The sequence below is a fragment of the Cydia strobilella genome, chromosome 13 (assembly GCF_947568885.1).
Source record: "Cydia strobilella chromosome 13, ilCydStro3.1, whole genome shotgun sequence".
NCBI lineage: Eukaryota > Metazoa > Arthropoda > Insecta > Lepidoptera > Tortricidae > Cydia > Cydia strobilella.
Window position 1 is genome coordinate 12,324,739 of NC_086053.1, and position 18,183 is coordinate 12,342,921.

At 39.0% G+C, this 18,183-nt stretch overlaps 2 protein-coding genes across 2 annotated transcripts; one reads left to right on the forward strand and one right to left on the reverse strand.

Moving 5' to 3' along the window:
* The first annotated feature begins 1,279 nt into the window (after positions 1-1,279).
* Positions 1,280-16,214, forward strand: LOC134746722 (1,4-alpha-glucan-branching enzyme). Its single transcript, XM_063681242.1, has 13 exons — positions 1,280-1,553; positions 3,689-3,858; positions 5,086-5,303; positions 6,889-7,033; positions 7,675-7,765; positions 8,655-8,864; positions 9,736-9,807; positions 10,172-10,340; positions 11,057-11,266; positions 12,157-12,328; positions 14,078-14,262; positions 14,986-15,123; positions 15,455-16,214. Exons 1-13 carry the CDS (start codon positions 1,441-1,443, stop codon positions 15,608-15,610), a joined length of 2,049 nt encoding a protein of 682 aa, XP_063537312.1. The 5' UTR covers positions 1,280-1,440; the 3' UTR covers positions 15,611-16,214.
* LOC134746723 (glutathione S-transferase C-terminal domain-containing protein homolog) lies at positions 16,200-18,079 on the reverse strand. Its single transcript, XM_063681243.1, has one exon. The coding sequence runs from the start codon at positions 18,023-18,025 to the stop codon at positions 16,229-16,231; it is 1,797 nt and encodes a 598-aa protein (XP_063537313.1). The 5' UTR covers positions 18,026-18,079; the 3' UTR covers positions 16,200-16,228.
* Positions 18,080-18,183: the final 104 nt, after the last annotated feature.

Genomic DNA, 18,183 nt, shown 5'->3' on the forward strand with positions numbered 1-18,183 from the left:
CTACATACATTTTCTTTAATCATGCATTGATTTTACACTTTGGGTTCATCCATTAATTATGTCACACGAATTTCGAGGTTTTTTGACCCCTCCCCCTCCTTGTCACAACATGTCACATTTTCTTGACCGCTCCCCTCCTCAACGTGTGATGTAATTAATGGATGACCCCTTTTCATTAAAAAATATGTATTTAGTTGTAAGATCTTTGAATAAACGTTTATTTTTTTTTAAATAAACAGTTATTAGCTGGCCACCTGCCCAATGATAGACTCATTTTTATTAACCTCTTTAGGGGAAATCCAATGTAGTAAACAAAACAGTTTTTAGTATCTTGTTGACAGTACATGTTAGTTGCTTAACTTCAAACTCGGTAACATCCATCTGTCAGATTATGCGATTTTGGTATTAAGATAAGGGGTCATCCATTTATTACATCACACGTTTGGGGAGGGGCAGGGGGGTCAAGGAAATGTGACAAGGGGGAGGGGGGTCACAAAACTTTGTGACGTCACTTTAACTTATTTAAATTATTTTATTTGCTGTACAGTTAAATAACAAGTTTTTGGAATGATAATTGTTTAATTTTTTTCCTAATGGTTTTGGGTTATAATATTACTAATTTTTTTTTTGTCAAAAATATTTTGATATGATTAAAAATACTTAATTTGATTTGCCGATTTCATTGAAAAAATGTGACGTCACCCCAGGGGGGAGGGGTTTGCCAAGTGTGACAAGGAGGAGGGGAGGGGTCAAAAAACCTCGAAATTCGTGTGACGTTATTAATGGATGAACCCTAAGGTAATAGGGTAGATATTTACTGAGTGAGAGGGTCGAATGGATTTACCTGAGGATTATTTATTCATTACTACTAAAGTAGTAGTAATGAATGTCCTACAAGGGACTATTGAGTAAGATGTCAAACTCTTTTCAATCAATGAAAATGTAGTATTATTTTAAGATGCTATGCCATTGTTAAATACAATGGTGAGATGCATTACTTATGCATTCAATTTTTAAACAAGATAGATTTTTTTTCCTTAAATTATTCACAACTCCGGATAACCATCGGAATCTATTCTTGGATATTAACCTTTAGATACCCATCTGAACTCAAGATACAGTACTAAGACTAGAACATAAATAAAACTGTTGGAGCAATTTTCGGCGCATTTTCATTAACACTGGTGACTTAGGTAGACAGTTAAAACGTATTTTTATCTCTACCTACCCAATTACTAAAATAAATACTTAAGTCAATTTAAATAAATGGGTGACCGGTGACCTAAGTTTATCTTAAAATTACGAAGTTAAGCACAGTATTAAGTAGGTATTTTTAATATCATTTATACCAGCCATATCAGTTCGCTCGGTCGTGCGAGGCGCGTGCGCATACAACATATAACTCGTTTTCTACGACACCTATCTACGCGCATAAATATAATGGGTGGTAACTTTTCCGCTATGGATCCGATGGACGTGCCCGTCCCCGATCTACCGAAATTATTGGAACGCGATGGTTATTTGAAGCCCTACGAGCGTGAAATTCGTCGCAGGTAAGTCTCCTAAGCTTTAACTTTACTAAATTGTTGTTAAAATGTATCTGTACTAGTGAAAATATTGTTATTTAAACGAAAAAGAGTAATGTTTGAGGTTATGTCGTGTTTACGAACTTGTTACAAGTTAGCGCCGTGAAGCGCTTTAACGCTTGCCAGCGATGATAATACATCTACTGGTTGTAAGTAATTTAATTTTTGTTAATAATACAATATTTGTGGTATTTTTTTACTAATTTGTTATTTTTTTTTAATTTAATTAGCATTTAACAGTTCTTTTCATAAATATGCTTACATTACTAAACAGCCAAAAAATAATTGAAGCGCTTCAAGCGCTTATCGACTTTCCTTGCCTATCATCTTCAATGTCAAAGTTAAGGTCATTCATGTAAAATGCAATGTATGGTATGAAACTATGCGCTAGACGCTAGAAACCACTTAATAGGAATACAAACATGACACCTAATAATTAAGATTACTATGGATACAGAAAAGAAGACAAGTAGGTACTTTTAGATATAACATTATATAATTATGTGCGTTAGGGTGGTATTCCACCTGTCTAATTTATTTGTCCAATGTCATTGCGTCTCATTCTCCCAATAAGCAAAATACACATTGGACTGATTGGACCAAGATATTGGAGAGATGGAATAGGTACCATCCTTAAGTAGGTACGGTACACGTTCCGCTACTTAAGTATTTGAATAAGTTATTTATTTATAAGACTTAATAGCGTCAATTAATTCGCGTATTTTTAGACGTATCAGTCGTATGACGTATTTAAACCAATTAAACCTGCTCCCCAGGGGCCTACATAATTACCTACGCTAAATACGCTGTCCACAGTTGGGCCAGTGTAATAATTATCATTTAAAATTGGCCTACAAATTCTTTCAAATCGTAATCATAATCATTTATTTATTTCTTGAATGCGGTACAATAAAGATGTAATAAAACAATTTTTGATCAGCACATCCTGCCTGAATAGGCATAGAAATAATAAGTATTACCTATAACTCTATGACTAGACGTATATGACCTATCATGCAGCATGCAAAAATAATAAATTTACGACCTTAACATACTACGTAGCATCTCTACTTGGAACACAGTCCTTATGGCATATCATGGGTATATTGCATCAAATTTAAGGTATGGCCTCCTTTTATGGGGTAATTGTAGTGATATAAACAGGGCATTTATAACACAAAAAAAATGTATAAGGGCAATGAATTTATAATGTATTAATAATACTTATATTTTCTTTTATCAATGTCTCCCGGAGCCTTAAGCTCCAGTTGTATATAAGCTCCGAATAATCAAAATTTTTGTATGTGATGGTGAACGGTGTTGGTCACACATACTGTAAATAGTGTTAAAACTACTATATTTAAGTTTCCCTTGTAGTGATTGTTTGTTTACCTAAATAAATTGAAAAAAAAAAAAAAAAATGTGTGGGATTGGTCCGCGGGATTCATGTAAACCCTTATTCGAAAAACATGAAATTTTGACACTACCATGCATGTACATTTACGAGGCAGCAGTTTTTGTAAAAAAATACCCAGATCTTTTTAAAAAGGCCATAGATGTTTACCATAGAAATTCAAGATATCCTAATAAACTTGTATTAGACTTCGTTCCGAAACTTTTTATGAAAAATAGGTATTATTTATGTATGAAAATATTTAATGCCCTTCCTGAAAATATCAAACCCCTGCCTCTAAATCCATTCAAAGCCCAACTATATACTTGGCTCAAAAAACAGGTGTTTTACTCTTTAAATGAGTTCCTCCAAATATAGTAATATTAAATAGAAATTATAGTTTTAAGTAAACAATGTATTAGATTAAGACTTATAGCTTTAAGATAACATTTGCATGCTTAACCAGCAAAATATGTCACTGTACGGGAAAACCTTTCCAATATCACCTTGTACCATATTTTATGCAAATAAAAAGTTTTTTTTTTTTTAACGTTAAGTCATTAAGTACACTAAAATTAATAAATATGGAGCATATAGTCTAAAAATTCTTTTAAACTCTTTCTTTTAGTCTACGTCCCCTATCATTACCTACTGGTCCTAGACCCAACGTGTCTCACTATTTTTATGCGATATTCCGTCTGTTTTACAGATACGGCTGCTTTAAAGACCTATGGGACCGCATCGAGTCATGGGACGGGGGCATAGAGGGCTTCACGAAGGGCTACAATTACTTCGGGCCGCAGTACCATCCCAACGGCACCGTCACATGGCGCGAGTGGGCGCCCGGCGCGCATTCCTTGCATCTCCAGGGGGAATTCAGTAAGATATATATTTACCTACGTTAAAAATGTCTGACATTGCTATGAACTTTTGATTAGGCGTTGTTTTAAAGGAGCATGCAACAAAATACCTATTAACTTTCACGTTATTTACAATTCCTTTCGTGGTTTTATTAAGTACTAGCTTTTGCCCGCGACTTCGTCTACGTGAAATTAGTAATTTGGGTACCTTAATTTTTAAACAAATCTGCTTCTAAATCCAACCTTTTTTTACCCCCAAATTGGTCCACTCTATAAATTTCTAGCCCATTTTTACACCCTTAAGGGATGATTTTGGGGATAAAAATTATTCTATATCCTTCCCCACAGCTCAAACTATCCCCATACCAAGTTTAAACTAAATCGGTTCCGCGGTTATTGATTCCCCATTCCCCATACAATTTTCCACCCCCTTAAGGGGTGAGTTCTTGGATAAAACGTATCCCATATCCTTCTCCGGGACTCATTATCTGTATACCATTTCAACTAAATCGGTTCAGCGGTTTAAGCGTGAAGGGGTAACAGGCAGACAGACACACTTTCGCATTTATAATATTAGTATGGATGCCAAACGCAATTTATACAATAACGCAAACTTTTTATTTTATTTTATTTATTTGGGATCACCAACAGACAATAGGTACATCATAAAAAATAATCTGTAGCTTACATAACGTTGAGGTAACACTTTACCGCGAAGTGGTAGCTAATAATATGCTAATAATAGGTATTAAATTATTGGGGTAAGATTTAAATGTTTTTTGGCCTTTGAGGAGATGAGGGCGGGTAAGACAAAAAACCGTTCGTATACCGAAGCATTATGGGCGACATTTTATCTTACCCCTTATACAAAAACCTTTCAATCTTAACCCAACGCACCATAAAGCCTCAACCTTCCTCTTGGACGTAGTACTATTGGGTATCTATTTTGTGCTCAAGGTTAAATTAATTCCCTATTACATATCTTCTCCGAATTTTATTAGAACTACTTATATTTGTTGTTACCTTTATCCAATTTTTCTTTATTTGTGACGTTTTCAACCAAAAGGTACCACATTGTCGCTTGTCGATAAGGTTGATTTCTAATTGAAGCTATATGGAAATAGCGCCTTACTGACAAGCGACAATAAGTACCCTTTTGGTTGAAAATGGCACATTTATTTGATTCTGTATTGTGTGAGGTGTGCAATAAAGAGTATTGTATTGTATTGTATATATTTAATAACAGACAACTGGAACAAAACGAGCCATGCATTCCGTAAGCTCGAGTACGGCAAATGGGAACTCCAGATCTCACCCAACCCGGACGGCTCGTGCGCGCTGCGCCACGGCAGCCGCGTGCAGCTTATCGTGAACGAGCATCTTTACCGCGTGTCGCCGTGGGCCACCTACGTCAAGCCGCACGAGGGGTTCACGTATCAGCACTTTATCTATAGGCCAGAGCAGGTGAGTAATAGATTATAACTATCAGAATGGAGAGTTCAACTCCTTGACATGCTGTCCAATGTCACTGAAAATTGATAAAGATAAGTGGTTGTCGCGTGGCATAGGGGTCATCCATTAATTGCATCACACGAAATTCTAGGTTTTTTTACCCCCTACCCCCTCCTTGTCACACTTGGTCACATTTGGCAACCCGGTGTGACGTCACATTTTTTCAACGAAATCGGCAAATCGAATTAAGTATTATTAATATTGTATCAAAATATTTTTGACTAAAGAAATATAAAACATTTTATAACCCAAAACTGATCAGGAAAGAAAATTAAACGAATAAAAACGATTACCTATCGTTCCAAAAGTTGTTATTTAACTGTACAATAAATAAAATAATTTTAACAAATGTTCGGTTACTGATGAGTTAGTGACGTCACAAAGTTTGTGACTCCCCCCCTCCCCCTTGTCACAACATGTCACATTTTCTTGACCCCCGCCCTCCCCCTAAACGTGTGATGTAATTAATGGATGACCTCAAGTGTGTTCACTGCCAGTTATCTACACTATAGTCCACTGATATCCCCTATTCTTAATTCTTAATCACCCGAGTGATTCGCAAACCCATTAAGATGATCTCATTGAGTCATTAGTCATAATAGTTTATGGCTTTATTAGGTGCTAGTATTATCCCGACGAGATATTAGGATCTGCGTAGCAGCACGTCTGTCTTTACTAATAAGTATATTATATCTACAGTTCGAATATCAATCCGTATTTTGAGTAAATTGTAAACCAATCAACCACAGAAAAGGGTCACTTTCAGTTTCAGGGAGCAGTTGCTACCCAGATCCAGTCCAGTTATTAGGCAGGCACTACGAACTCTTATCACATTGATAGGCTTGTTTACGAGTTTGTATTATAAACTGTTATCGTATTATCAACGAGAGGATTACCTAAAGCCAGATAGCTGTGGCAGACCGAGACTAAAATAATCGAATCTTAATACTATATTATCGGTATATGTTGCATCTTATGTACATCTTTTGACGTCATAGCTATTGACGTATATCGTGCAACATAAATTATACAATGAAGTGAATGAAGCGATTCATGTCTTAGCCATGTATTACCTATATCATTTTATGATAACGCTTCGTTACATAATGGTATCTACTGAATAATAAATACTTGAACTTAGGCCAAGGCTGGGACCTATTTGCTGAGAGTCTAGATATAGCGTCTTAAAGACTTTCATTAATAAATGAAATTGCTACGACTAAGTATCTAAGCAGGGGTCAATCCGGTCAACATAGTGCTTTCACTTTTAATAAAGTTGTACCTATGTACGAGCTAGACCAATGGTGCACCTCGCTCCCGGGTCACCCATTATTGATTGATTCCTGAAAGTTTATTGCCCCCCCATGACGTGGTACTATTATCAACCGCTTTATTTACTTACCTATTGGTTAACCTGTTGTCCGAATGAACAATGTTCTCACGCTACCTACGCTATGTAGGTACAACACAAAAATCATCTCCATGGTTGGCAACTCTCTTAAATGAATAATTGGCGAAACCTGTTAATTCGTTTCAGCCCTACCAATTCAAGCACCCTAAAGTGGAACGTCCAGGGTCGCTGCGCATCTACGAGTGTCATGTGGGCATCGCCACTCCGGAGGGCCGCGTCGGTACCTACAACGAGTTCAGGGACAACGTGCTGCCGAGGATCAAGCACCAAGGTGAGATATAGCTAAAACTGCACACTTTATCTTCTTCGGGTACCCTCTACTATAACAGTTTGCCTACATCATCATAGCAATTTTAACCTTTGACACGGCAGCTCTAAAAATCGGCCGAGTGCTTGCTTGTACCATTGGCACAGATTGCTTAGCCAAGGTAATTTTCTTCCTCTGCTACATTTTTTACCTTCAATATTCCCTTAATAATCAACTGCAATATTGCATATTTCGTTCGTAAAGCATCACGTTTGTTGTATGTGATGAAGACGAGGTTTACACAGCAGGTTTAGGTGGAAGGTTGGGGAGGTTTAGGTGTCGGCGGTGTCGCTATGTATTAAATATTATAACTTGTTATTGACATCCAACAATGTCACCGTCATTAGCGTAACTATAGTTGTACTCTGTGACTAATTGTTCGAATGGGGCAATGGAGGGCCAGTGCTTAAGGAGTCTCGGTCATATTGGGGCCCCCCTCAGACCTGGCATTTTGCCCGCTTTGCCAGGTGAAACGTTAGGTACCTCGGGTACCTACTGCAAACGTCATCCAACTACTGCAGAGATCCGCGATACCTAGCGATAGCCCTTTCTTTCCAGCAGACATTCAGGTTTGTTAAATTTTCTAATGTCGCGTTTTTTTTCAGGCTACAACGCCATCCAGCTGATGGCTATCATGGAGCACGCCTATTACGCATCTTTCGGATACCAAGTCACGAGTTTCTTTGCTGCGAGCAGGTACCATAATAACTCTGGTTTATCGAAAATTATCGGTGCAAATATCTACCTAATTACCTAGACAAGAAGATTCATATTGGAAATTGAAAACGCGAATCAGTAAAGATTTCCGTGGATGTAAATAGTACAGCCACGTTAGGCACAAAAGTGAGATAACTCCTTGATTTGCATTTCTCTTACTACCTACCTACTTTCTTATCTTTTAAGCAATGTGTCCGGTGATGGGGACAGGTGGGATAACATTAGACAAAGGAAATATTCCCCAATTATATGAACGTGGTTGACAGCGGTGTACTTTTTACAATCTTTGAATCAGGATTTAATTATCATCAACTAGATTAGAACATAAGTCACTGAGTCAAAAAAAACATTGTCTACAGTTATCTCATTTGTCCCCAGTTATCCCACTTGACGGTATAATTCGTGGTATTATTCATCTTTAAGTCAATAGAGGTGACAGTAGGGTGCCATCTATTGGGAATTAGCATGTATGTAGTGCGTATGCTTATTAACATAATGTAGGTACTTCCAGATATGCATGAGATTTCATAAATCAGTCATACGCCAACAGCTGTTTAGTTTGGATCCTGTCCCATACTACAATGTCGAGTACTTCGAGTACTAGGGCGTTTACCATAGGTACCTATTATTTTCCCCCACCATTGAATGCCTTCCTTTTTTTAACCACCAACGAAAAAAAAGCGATTTATAAGTTTAATTGCTATACGTGTGTCTGTGTAGCTCTTGAACGGGTGTATTGATTTGGATGTGTTTTATTTTATTTTATAGCAGTTTTTCTAGCGGTGGTTCTTATACATGTTTTATCAAAATCGGTTTATCCTTTTCAATGCGTTGAGTTTTTTTCTAATCTATGTTAATTTAATTCCAGCCGCTACGGCACCCCTTGCGAGCTCAAGCAACTCATCGACCGCGCGCACGAGATGGGTCTATACGTGCTATTGGACGTGGTACACTCCCATGCCTCCAAGAACACCCTGGATGGACTGAACGAGTTTGACGGCACGAATGCGTGCTTCTTCCACGACGGACCGAAAGGGACACATTCTTTGTGGGACAGCAGGCTGTTCAACTATTCCGAGTAAGTGAAACCTTATAAATTACTACAACATATATCATCCATCCATCCTTGTTTTTTTTTATGTAATAGGAAGCAAACGAGCAGACGAGCCGCCTGATGGGAAGCAGTCATCGCCGCCCATGGACATAAGCAACATCAGAGGCCACTTATGCGTTGCCTACCTTTGAGAACCCTAAATACCTGCTTCCTGAAGAACCCTATTGTTGTTTCTGTAACATATGATTACCTTTATCTATATAATATACCTATGTAAATTTATTCAGTTAAGAAAAATAAAATATGTATAAGTAGAAACAAGTCCATCCGATCAACTGATTAGCAAGTTCAGCAACGCAGGCTTCGTCAAGTGGACACAAAAGCAAATCAGCTACAGGCTTCGTAACCTAACTAACAAATTATATAATCCGCAACAGGCTATAAATTAAACTAGGTTAAGGTGCCACCCCGGACCGTAACCGTCCCAACCGTCCCCATGAAACTGTGAAGTGTATACTAGATATAGTTATGTACGTAGCTCATAGGATATATAAGGACCATTTACTCATGTATTCAGGCAGTAATAAAGCGCCATTTAACCTGAACACTCGTTCCTACTCAACTCCGAACCTTACATGGCGATCCTGCCATATACGGTATCGCGCGTATGGTCAGTCACCGAGTGATATTACGAGCTCAATTACAATGTAAACATAGTTCAAGTGGACAATTAGTAGAACAATTAAATAACGTAATGCTGTTTCTCACGGTTAAATCACGGCAGCGTTGCCCCTTTGAATTGCCAAGGAGACTTCTTTCTTTAACTAATTTGGAAATTTAAGAACACATGCCTTAATTAAGAAGCTAAATTTTAATGTGTTCATTTATGTTACAGAACTGAGGTGCTGAGGTTCCTGCTGTCAAATCTGCGGTGGTACCAAGAGGAATACCAATTTGATGGATTCAGGTAAAGCTGAATTAAGCAATTAATTAAAAACATATGACGCAAAGGATTGCTCCTTCACGTTGTACTATTATGTACTATAATGTGACTAATGTAATGATAAATTAATTAAATTATATTATTATTGATCTCTATTTCACGCGCATAATCATATTGGTGTCGCACAGTGGCATTGACCGTCGGCATAACGGGCGGGACAGCAATAAGTATATTTACGCGCGTGCGTTAGTGATAGGAACAGACGGGTCAATGTACGAATGTACTTCGCTGAGAAAAACAATTAGCGGTCTCAAAATTATGTCCGCTGGAAATATGATCACGGAAAAAAATGTGAGGAGTAGTACCAACACGTGTTTTTTCTGTCCAGGTTCGACGGCGTAACCTCCATGCTGTACCACAGCCGCGGCGCACAGGGCTTCTCGGGCCACTACGACGAGTACTTCGGCCTCAATGTGGACACCGAGGCGCTCGTCTACCTCATGCTGGCCAACGAGCTGGTGCACAGCCTGGACAAGCGCGCCATCACCATTGCTGAGGTGATACTAACACACACACACACACACACAGAGAAATAACAGGATACAGGGAGTATACTGCCTCAACGTGGACACCGAGGCGCTCCTCTAGCATACCTGTGGACAAGCGGGACATCACCATCGCTGGGGTGAGATATACCGAAGTTACCGAACGCAGCCACGTAGTGATTCACAACAGTGACAGTTTTGATTCTCTTGGTTCTTGGTTTACGATATAATTATATCGTAAAGGTATTTTTCTCCGTTATCGGGCAATTTTTGTACCTACCTGTAGTCTTTTTAGGGTTCCGTAGCCAAATGGCAAAAAACGGAACCCTTATAGATTCGTCATGTCTGTCTGTCTGTCTGTCCATCCGTCCGTCCGTCCGTATGTCACAGCCACTTTTCTCTGCAACTATAAGAACTATACTGTTGAAACATGGTAAGTAGGTGTAACCCATACTTGTGTTTAGTTCGTGTCATCCACGATGACGCCCGGATTTGTCAAATCTAACCTTTAATAACATGACAATACAAGTCTAGGCACGCGTCTTCGTGGATGACACGATCTATATTTAGTTTTTAAAAGTGTAATAAAGCTTCGGCTAAGGCGACGACCATAGGTTAGAGGTTGGAGACACAGCGATCGGACCTTTCAGTCCCACCTATGGTTTTCGCCTTAGTTTCGGCTAGTCGCACAGTGTCGTGGCCAGGACGTAATGTTTCACCTTTCCCAGGACGTATCCGGCATGCCGGCGTCCGGGCGGCCGGTCCGCGAGGGCGGCACGGGCTTCGACTACCGCCTCGGCATGGCCATCCCCGACATGTGGATCAAAATGCTGAAGGATGAACGAGACGATGATTGGAAGATGGAGCATATTGTTCACACTCTCACTAATCGACGGTGGATGGAGGGAACTGTCGCCTACGCTGAGAGTCACGACCAGGTTTGTTAATACTGTCTTTTAGGTACTTTGTGGTTCACGCCGTTAAAAAAACAGATCTACCGATGTCAATAGTGGAGTAAGTCAGTATGACTGTGTGAGTCACGACCAGAGGCGGTAGCACGGTCTCATTTTTATTGCCTGTCACCATGCCTGTCACGTTCTAACAAGTATGTAAGAGTATGTGATAGGGATAAAATCCAACCATGCTGCCACCGTAGGTTTTTGCAATCTATGTGTATTTAAGCGGCTAAAAAAACAGATCCAGCAACATCTACGGAGTAATAACTTACTGGCGATTACGTCTTCGAGATGGTCACAACATCGAGTTGCTCGAAGACTTTCAAGACGAAAAATGGAACATACATACCTTTTTGTAAAAAGGGTAGGTAAAACATACTTAATTTTGCTTGGGGCAAGAGAAACAGTATAAAAATTCCATACAAGTGTTTCCCTTGCCCCGGTGTTTCTCGTACCCCACCTGACTTTACCTATACCTACCTTTTATAAAAGCTTTTTATTAACTTGCAATATACCTATGTAATATGTATGTACGTATGTATGTTTGTTAGGGTCAAATCTTGCAAGTTAAATTCGACCCACTTCCCAACTTCCAATGAATCTGAAAATTTGCATACCTACATATGTAACTCGGGTGACAATGCAATAGGTATTATGGTACCATCGAGCTGATCTGATCTGACGATGGGGACACGAGGTAGCCATAGGAACTGTGATAAAACAACGCAACTTAATTGACAAAAAAAACATACACTTAAATGCCAAACAAAGAGAAGGTATTTCGTTAAGATTGGTGCTGGCCTTTTGTCCAGCGCTGATCTTCCAGGTTATTCTGTGATAATTGTTGCTTTTATTTTATTGATCTGTTTCAGGCGTTAGTAGGAGACAAAACGATCGCATTCTGGCTGATGGACGCGGCCATGTACTGGAACATGAGCACACTCAGCGACCCCTCGCCCATCATCGAGCGAGGCCTGGCGCTCCACTGTATGATCAGACTGATCACTCACGCGCTGGGCGGAGAAGCCTACCTCAACTTCATAGGTATGTAAGATTGATTCTACATCTCTATTCCTACGGATTGACGTGTACACTGTATAGTCATCAAAAGTAGCGTATCATACTATGCGCCAAAAGTACAGTGGCTCCGCTTATACTGACTAACCGCTTACTATGACCAAAGATAGATGTAACTCCGTAATAGATGGATACAGTCTAAGGAAAAAACGTGCCTCGAAAATCACGAAAATTTGATTCTCGATCAGATGACGCCACTAGCTTTGGCCTACTCTCGTATAGAGGGCGTTGACGGTTTCGTTTGTTATTTATAATTTTACCGCATATCCGTTAAAGAACATGGGTCAAAATCATATAAAAAAAAATAATGCAAATAAAAAAAATCATTTTCATATTTAAATACATTTTAACGTATTTTTATAAATCTTCATTTTTAGTTTTAAAGTATGTCGATAGATGGCAGTGAATTTACAGTGGTTACAAAATTTACTTTGACAGTACCGCTCTATCTTATTATATCAATCAATCAATCAAATGTTTTATTCGTGATAAACTTAAAACTAAAATTACATACAAAAGTATAACTAAAGGTATAGGGATTTATAAAATAGGTAATCCACTTTGCTATGATGTTATTACTGAGCGAAGTTTGGTTTTCATATAAAATTCTTTGTGACAGTCGGTTAAGATGACCTATAAATCCTATTTTCATGAAATTATGTCCGGTTATACTGACACATTCGCTAGTTTTCGTGGCCGTCCCAACGTCATTCCCTGCGAGGACGTTTGGTCCGTGCGTGGCGTGTATGTTGTTTTAGTTTTGATTCTCGCTAACCAGTTGATAATTGGTACAAGGTTAATAAAACTCATCTCTCACAAAGGAATTTCAGATAGGAAAAATTAACAAAAAAAAATAAAATAGCCACAACCGAATACAGAACCTCCTCCCTCTATGAAATTGAAGTCGGTTAAAAAATAAGAAGTTAATCAAATATGTTTTATATGTCATCCGCTTAGTATGACGTGTTTGTCACTTCCCTTCGATGTCATTATATGCAGATTCTACTGTATCTACCATTGTCTAATAGCTTAACGAAAAGAGATGTAAGTAGAACAATTAGACTGTGACAGATACTTTAGAACGCCTAATATAGAGATAAGTAGGTATGTGCCTATTTGTAAAAGTATTCAAGGGTGGCAGATACTTTTGGCGCGTTGCTTCATCCCCCTCCGTAAAACTGCAGCGTCTTACGTGGCGATGCTGACTGTCCAGATCTAGTTGCACGAATTATTAAGATCGCTATCCCCTTTGTGCCCAAATTTCCCCTGAGGCTTCGAACTCATAATCTCTTGGCAGTCCCAATCACACGCACTGTAGCGCACGTAAACTCTCCGTCCGTGCGAGCCCTAACATTGTTGAACTGTGAACTCGCTTCTGTCATGAACAGAAATGATATTTTTACAACTTCCTGGGCGAATATATGTCGGTCATGTCTGACGTACCTACTGTGAAAATCTGGATGTCATTTGAAATTGTTTTTTTATTTAATATCGCCTACTCGTAGAAAAAGCATTGTATGCAACGTTGTAGTCAAAAAATGCTCATGGCGTATTTATTAACAATGTGAGCCGTCGGCTCGTCGGCGGCGTCGAGAAGGTTAATTTAATTTAAGCACCTAGTTGCGATATTACAAATATAAATAAAAGGTTGCCTCACGATCTATCTTACAAAGTTCATATGCTGTTGTAATTTCACTTTACTGATTAAATTCCCAGGCAACGAATTCGGCCACCCTGAGTGGCTCGACTTCCCGCGCGCGGGCAACAACTCCTCGTACCACTACGCGCGTCGCCAGTGGAACCTGGTGGACGACGACGTTCTCAAGTACAAGTTCCTCAACCAGTTCGATAGGGACATGAACTTGTTGGAGGAGAAATACGGCTGGCTTAGGGCAGACCCGGTAAGTTGGACCATAACTATTCAATAATAAGGTTCAGTTTCAAAAAGTCGTAACATAACGCGCTAGTTGGCTCTACGGCAATCATATGAAAACCTTTTTGTCACCAATAAAATGCACTTCCAGAGAAACGAGTACAGTCTATATATTAATTATATAAATGCACGTGTCCTGACTGATTGACTGACTCATCAACGCTAACCTACAAAAGCTAGAAAGTTGAAATTTGCACACCAAGTTACATTTATAATGTGTACAAGAGCTAAGAAGCGATTTTGAGAAATTCAAGGACTCTTCTAAGGGGGTTGAGCGGGATTATATTGAGAACTATTTTTTTCAGTTAAGGCCGGTACAGACTGCAACCCGACTGCGACTTGCATGGGAACTGCACGCCGGCAGTTTCCATACAAATTGCAGTCTGTATCGGCTCTTAGGGGCTTGAAACTTTGTAGGTTGTGACAGACAAATCTTTTGCTGCATAATGTTCTATACATACTTAAATACATACAAATCACCCATGACTCAGGAACAAATATCTGTGCTCATTACACAAATAAATGCCCTTACCAGGATTCGAACCCAGGACCATCGGCTTCACAGGCAGGGTCACTACCCACTAGGCCAGACCGGTCGTCGAATATATAATCACCAACATACAAATCCACGCATACGAAGTTGCGGCGGGCAACAGCTAGTAGTTATATAATTCTGATTTTCATCTTTCAGGCCTATGTGTCGTGCAAGCATGATGGAGACAAGGTCATTGCATTTGAGCGCGCCGGGGTTCTCTTCGTATTCAATTTCCACACGCACCAGAGCTTCACCGACTACCGTATCGGAGTTAACGAAGAGGGAGATTACAAGGTAAATATCGTGATTATTTTCGACGCAACAAGCTACAACAGGCTTCAGGTAGCTCCCCACTCAAATGGCTACCGATAGTTAAAAGCAAACTCTAAACTGTCTGTGTACCCGGTACCTACAGACCAACCTGGCGAAAAGCGGGAGAGCCGACTCAAATAAACAAGCCCCTGTAAGAAGTTGGAATTTCTTACAGTGACCTGTTTATTTGGGTCGGTTAAGTTGGCGAAACCTTACGTTGTCATGTCCCCAACTTTTGACCTTCGGAAGAACACGCACTTTAGGAAAACCATTTTCAATAAGCATTTCTCACAAGTTTTTTATCTGTCTTTAGGTGGTCCTATGCTCAGATGGCAAGCAGTACGGCGGTCACGGACGCATCGAAATCGGCAGCTCCCACGTGACGCAAGGCATGGGCTGGGGCAACCGCCGAGACTCCATACAGGTCTACATCCCGTGCCGTACCGCTATCGTATACGCCCGCCACTAATGTTGCAAGCTAGATGTAGGGGCCCAATTTGTGCTGTAGCTAACCCTATCGAGTCATTCAAAGTCTGAATAAAGTCTGTGCCATAAGGATGTATTCTTAAAAGCAACTCAGGGTTGACTACTGCACAATCTCTAATTACAACAATAGGGTTGTTGTTGTTACTAAAGCCACCAGTTTTGTAGAATGAAGACTTTGTGGGCCCTAGATTCCAATGCTGCTTACTTAGTTATGTTAAAGTAATATGCTGTTATATTATAGTAATAAATGATATCTGTATACTTTTATAAAGTAAAAGTAGGAATTGTTATTGAGGTCTCTGCCAACTGGTTAGGCAATAACACAGATTATGCAAAACTAATCATTTTTTTTTTCTTTTAGAGATGACTTACGTCATTACCAGACATTAGACAATAATGGTGATGTTATAAATGCTTATCAATGGGTATGTAAGTTATGATTACCTGTGAGTTAGGTGCAGAAGCAGTTGACAGAAACATTTGAAGATGTTGTTATAATTTGATTATTTTGTATGTTAAATACAAAAATATTTTGTGAAGTTTTTTTATAGAGATATAAATGAAATGCAATATAATTTTTTCATTGATTTCGAATTTTATTTTAAGCTGACACACCTATTAGTAAATTATTTTTAGGGGTACAAGATAGTGGTTTGAGTCTCGACAGTGTAACCTTGTAGCCATATTCTTCAGCTAATCGGAGACGGTCGGAGTCAATGATAGCCATGCACCAGTCTCCTCTGACAGTGAGAGGACACTCCTTGTGTGTTTGGTCTGCTGCATGCCCTATAGTCAGGTACTGATCAACAGTAACACTACTGAACACTTTACTTCTAGGATAAACTAATCTATCTGTAGCATGCAAAGACCCATAACAACAAGGGCAGAGAACAAACTTTGCATTACATTTCAAACATTTGTCCAGAATCAAATCACTTGCAATGCCACAGGCATGCAAGCCAACTCCTATGTCAAACTTTCCTATGAAAAAATCTAGATTGCACTGAAAGAAGTACACATTTTTTAATCCCATATCATGTACCCGTTTTCTAGCTCTTAAAAGTGACTGTTCCTTGTTTTCTAATAATATAACAGTACAATGGGGCAGCAAATGAGCAATAAGAATTCCTAGATGACCACTTCCACTACAGAAGTCAACTATCAATTCTCCTTCTTTAGCTATACTTTGAACTGCTAAAGCAAGATTTTCAAGCTGTTCTGCTTTCCTTGCCATTCTTTCATCAGGCAAGTGGCCAGCACTAGGGTTTGCCCCATCAGGTACTGTGTTCCATTCTATTCTATTCTTGAAGTCCTTATCATCAACATCTATATTCATTGTGGCTACCAGGGAGCTCAGAGCATTTTCTATATCCTCGGGTTTGGTAAACATTCTCTTTCTTGGGTTATGTCTTTTGGGGTCTCTCTTATATAAACTGACGTCTTCCGCTGATGGTATGATTACTTCTTCAATAGTTAACCGCTTTTTCTCCAGGCCATTTAGAACATTGAAAACAATTTCCAGTTCTGGAACTAGCTCTACATTTTTGAACCATTTGCTTGACAATGTTAGTATAGATTGGAATTTTTTCCCGACAGCATTCACAATGATGTAGTACATTGGCATGAGGACTATGTCAGCTAGAGTCAGGAATGGGCCTTCAGCAAACTGATGACTAATATCCAATTCGTGTATTTTTACAGAGCTATCAATTGTAATCTCTTTGCTTAATGATGATTTCCATTTCCTAGCTTTAGCTACTCTTTCTTTCTTAACATTTTCGCTTTCTTCTTTTTCTTCATGTTGGTCATTTGGTTTAGATTTAAAGAACTCCTTCTTCTTAATTTCTCTTGCTAATTTAAAAACGTTGTGAACTCTGATTGGCTTACGTAAATGATTTTCAAACCTCACCAAATTAACAGGGACTTCTTGAAGAGAGTTTAGTTTAAGCATTTCTCTTGTTGTTTTCACCAAATCAACTTCGCAAAATTTTGTCCATATTGAAACTTCATTAGGAGCTTGAAGGCAGCTTCTACGGAAGCCGAGGATGCCATCTTCGTGTTCGTGAGGACTCGGCGGCAGGGTTCGGTGTAGGCTCATATGCCGAGCCACCGCGCACAGGCCCGTTATAACTGTGTCTCCATTAATCAAAACTGGATAAACACAAGACGAGACTTGCCATATAACATCCTGGGTAAATTTTACATCCTCCACGTTTACAGTAATCTCTTCTTTTTCTGGATCACACGGCACGTACACAAATGTTAATGCGATATTTTCAGGACAGCAAAATTTGTACACACAGTAAGTTATTAAAGACTCCAGTGGTAATTTTAACAAGCCGCCCTTCGTGTAATCATTTTCATTGACATAAGCCTCCAAATATACAATGTGATCCATATTCTTTGTTTACGGATATTTGATTTTAGCGCAAAATAAGTGAAATTATTATTTGACTGATTGAAATATATATAACCTCAAAAAAATATGTCAAAACTTTGACATTTTCGTTCGGATACTTCGGTGGATTCTCTCAAAAGCTATTTGACACAAGTTTT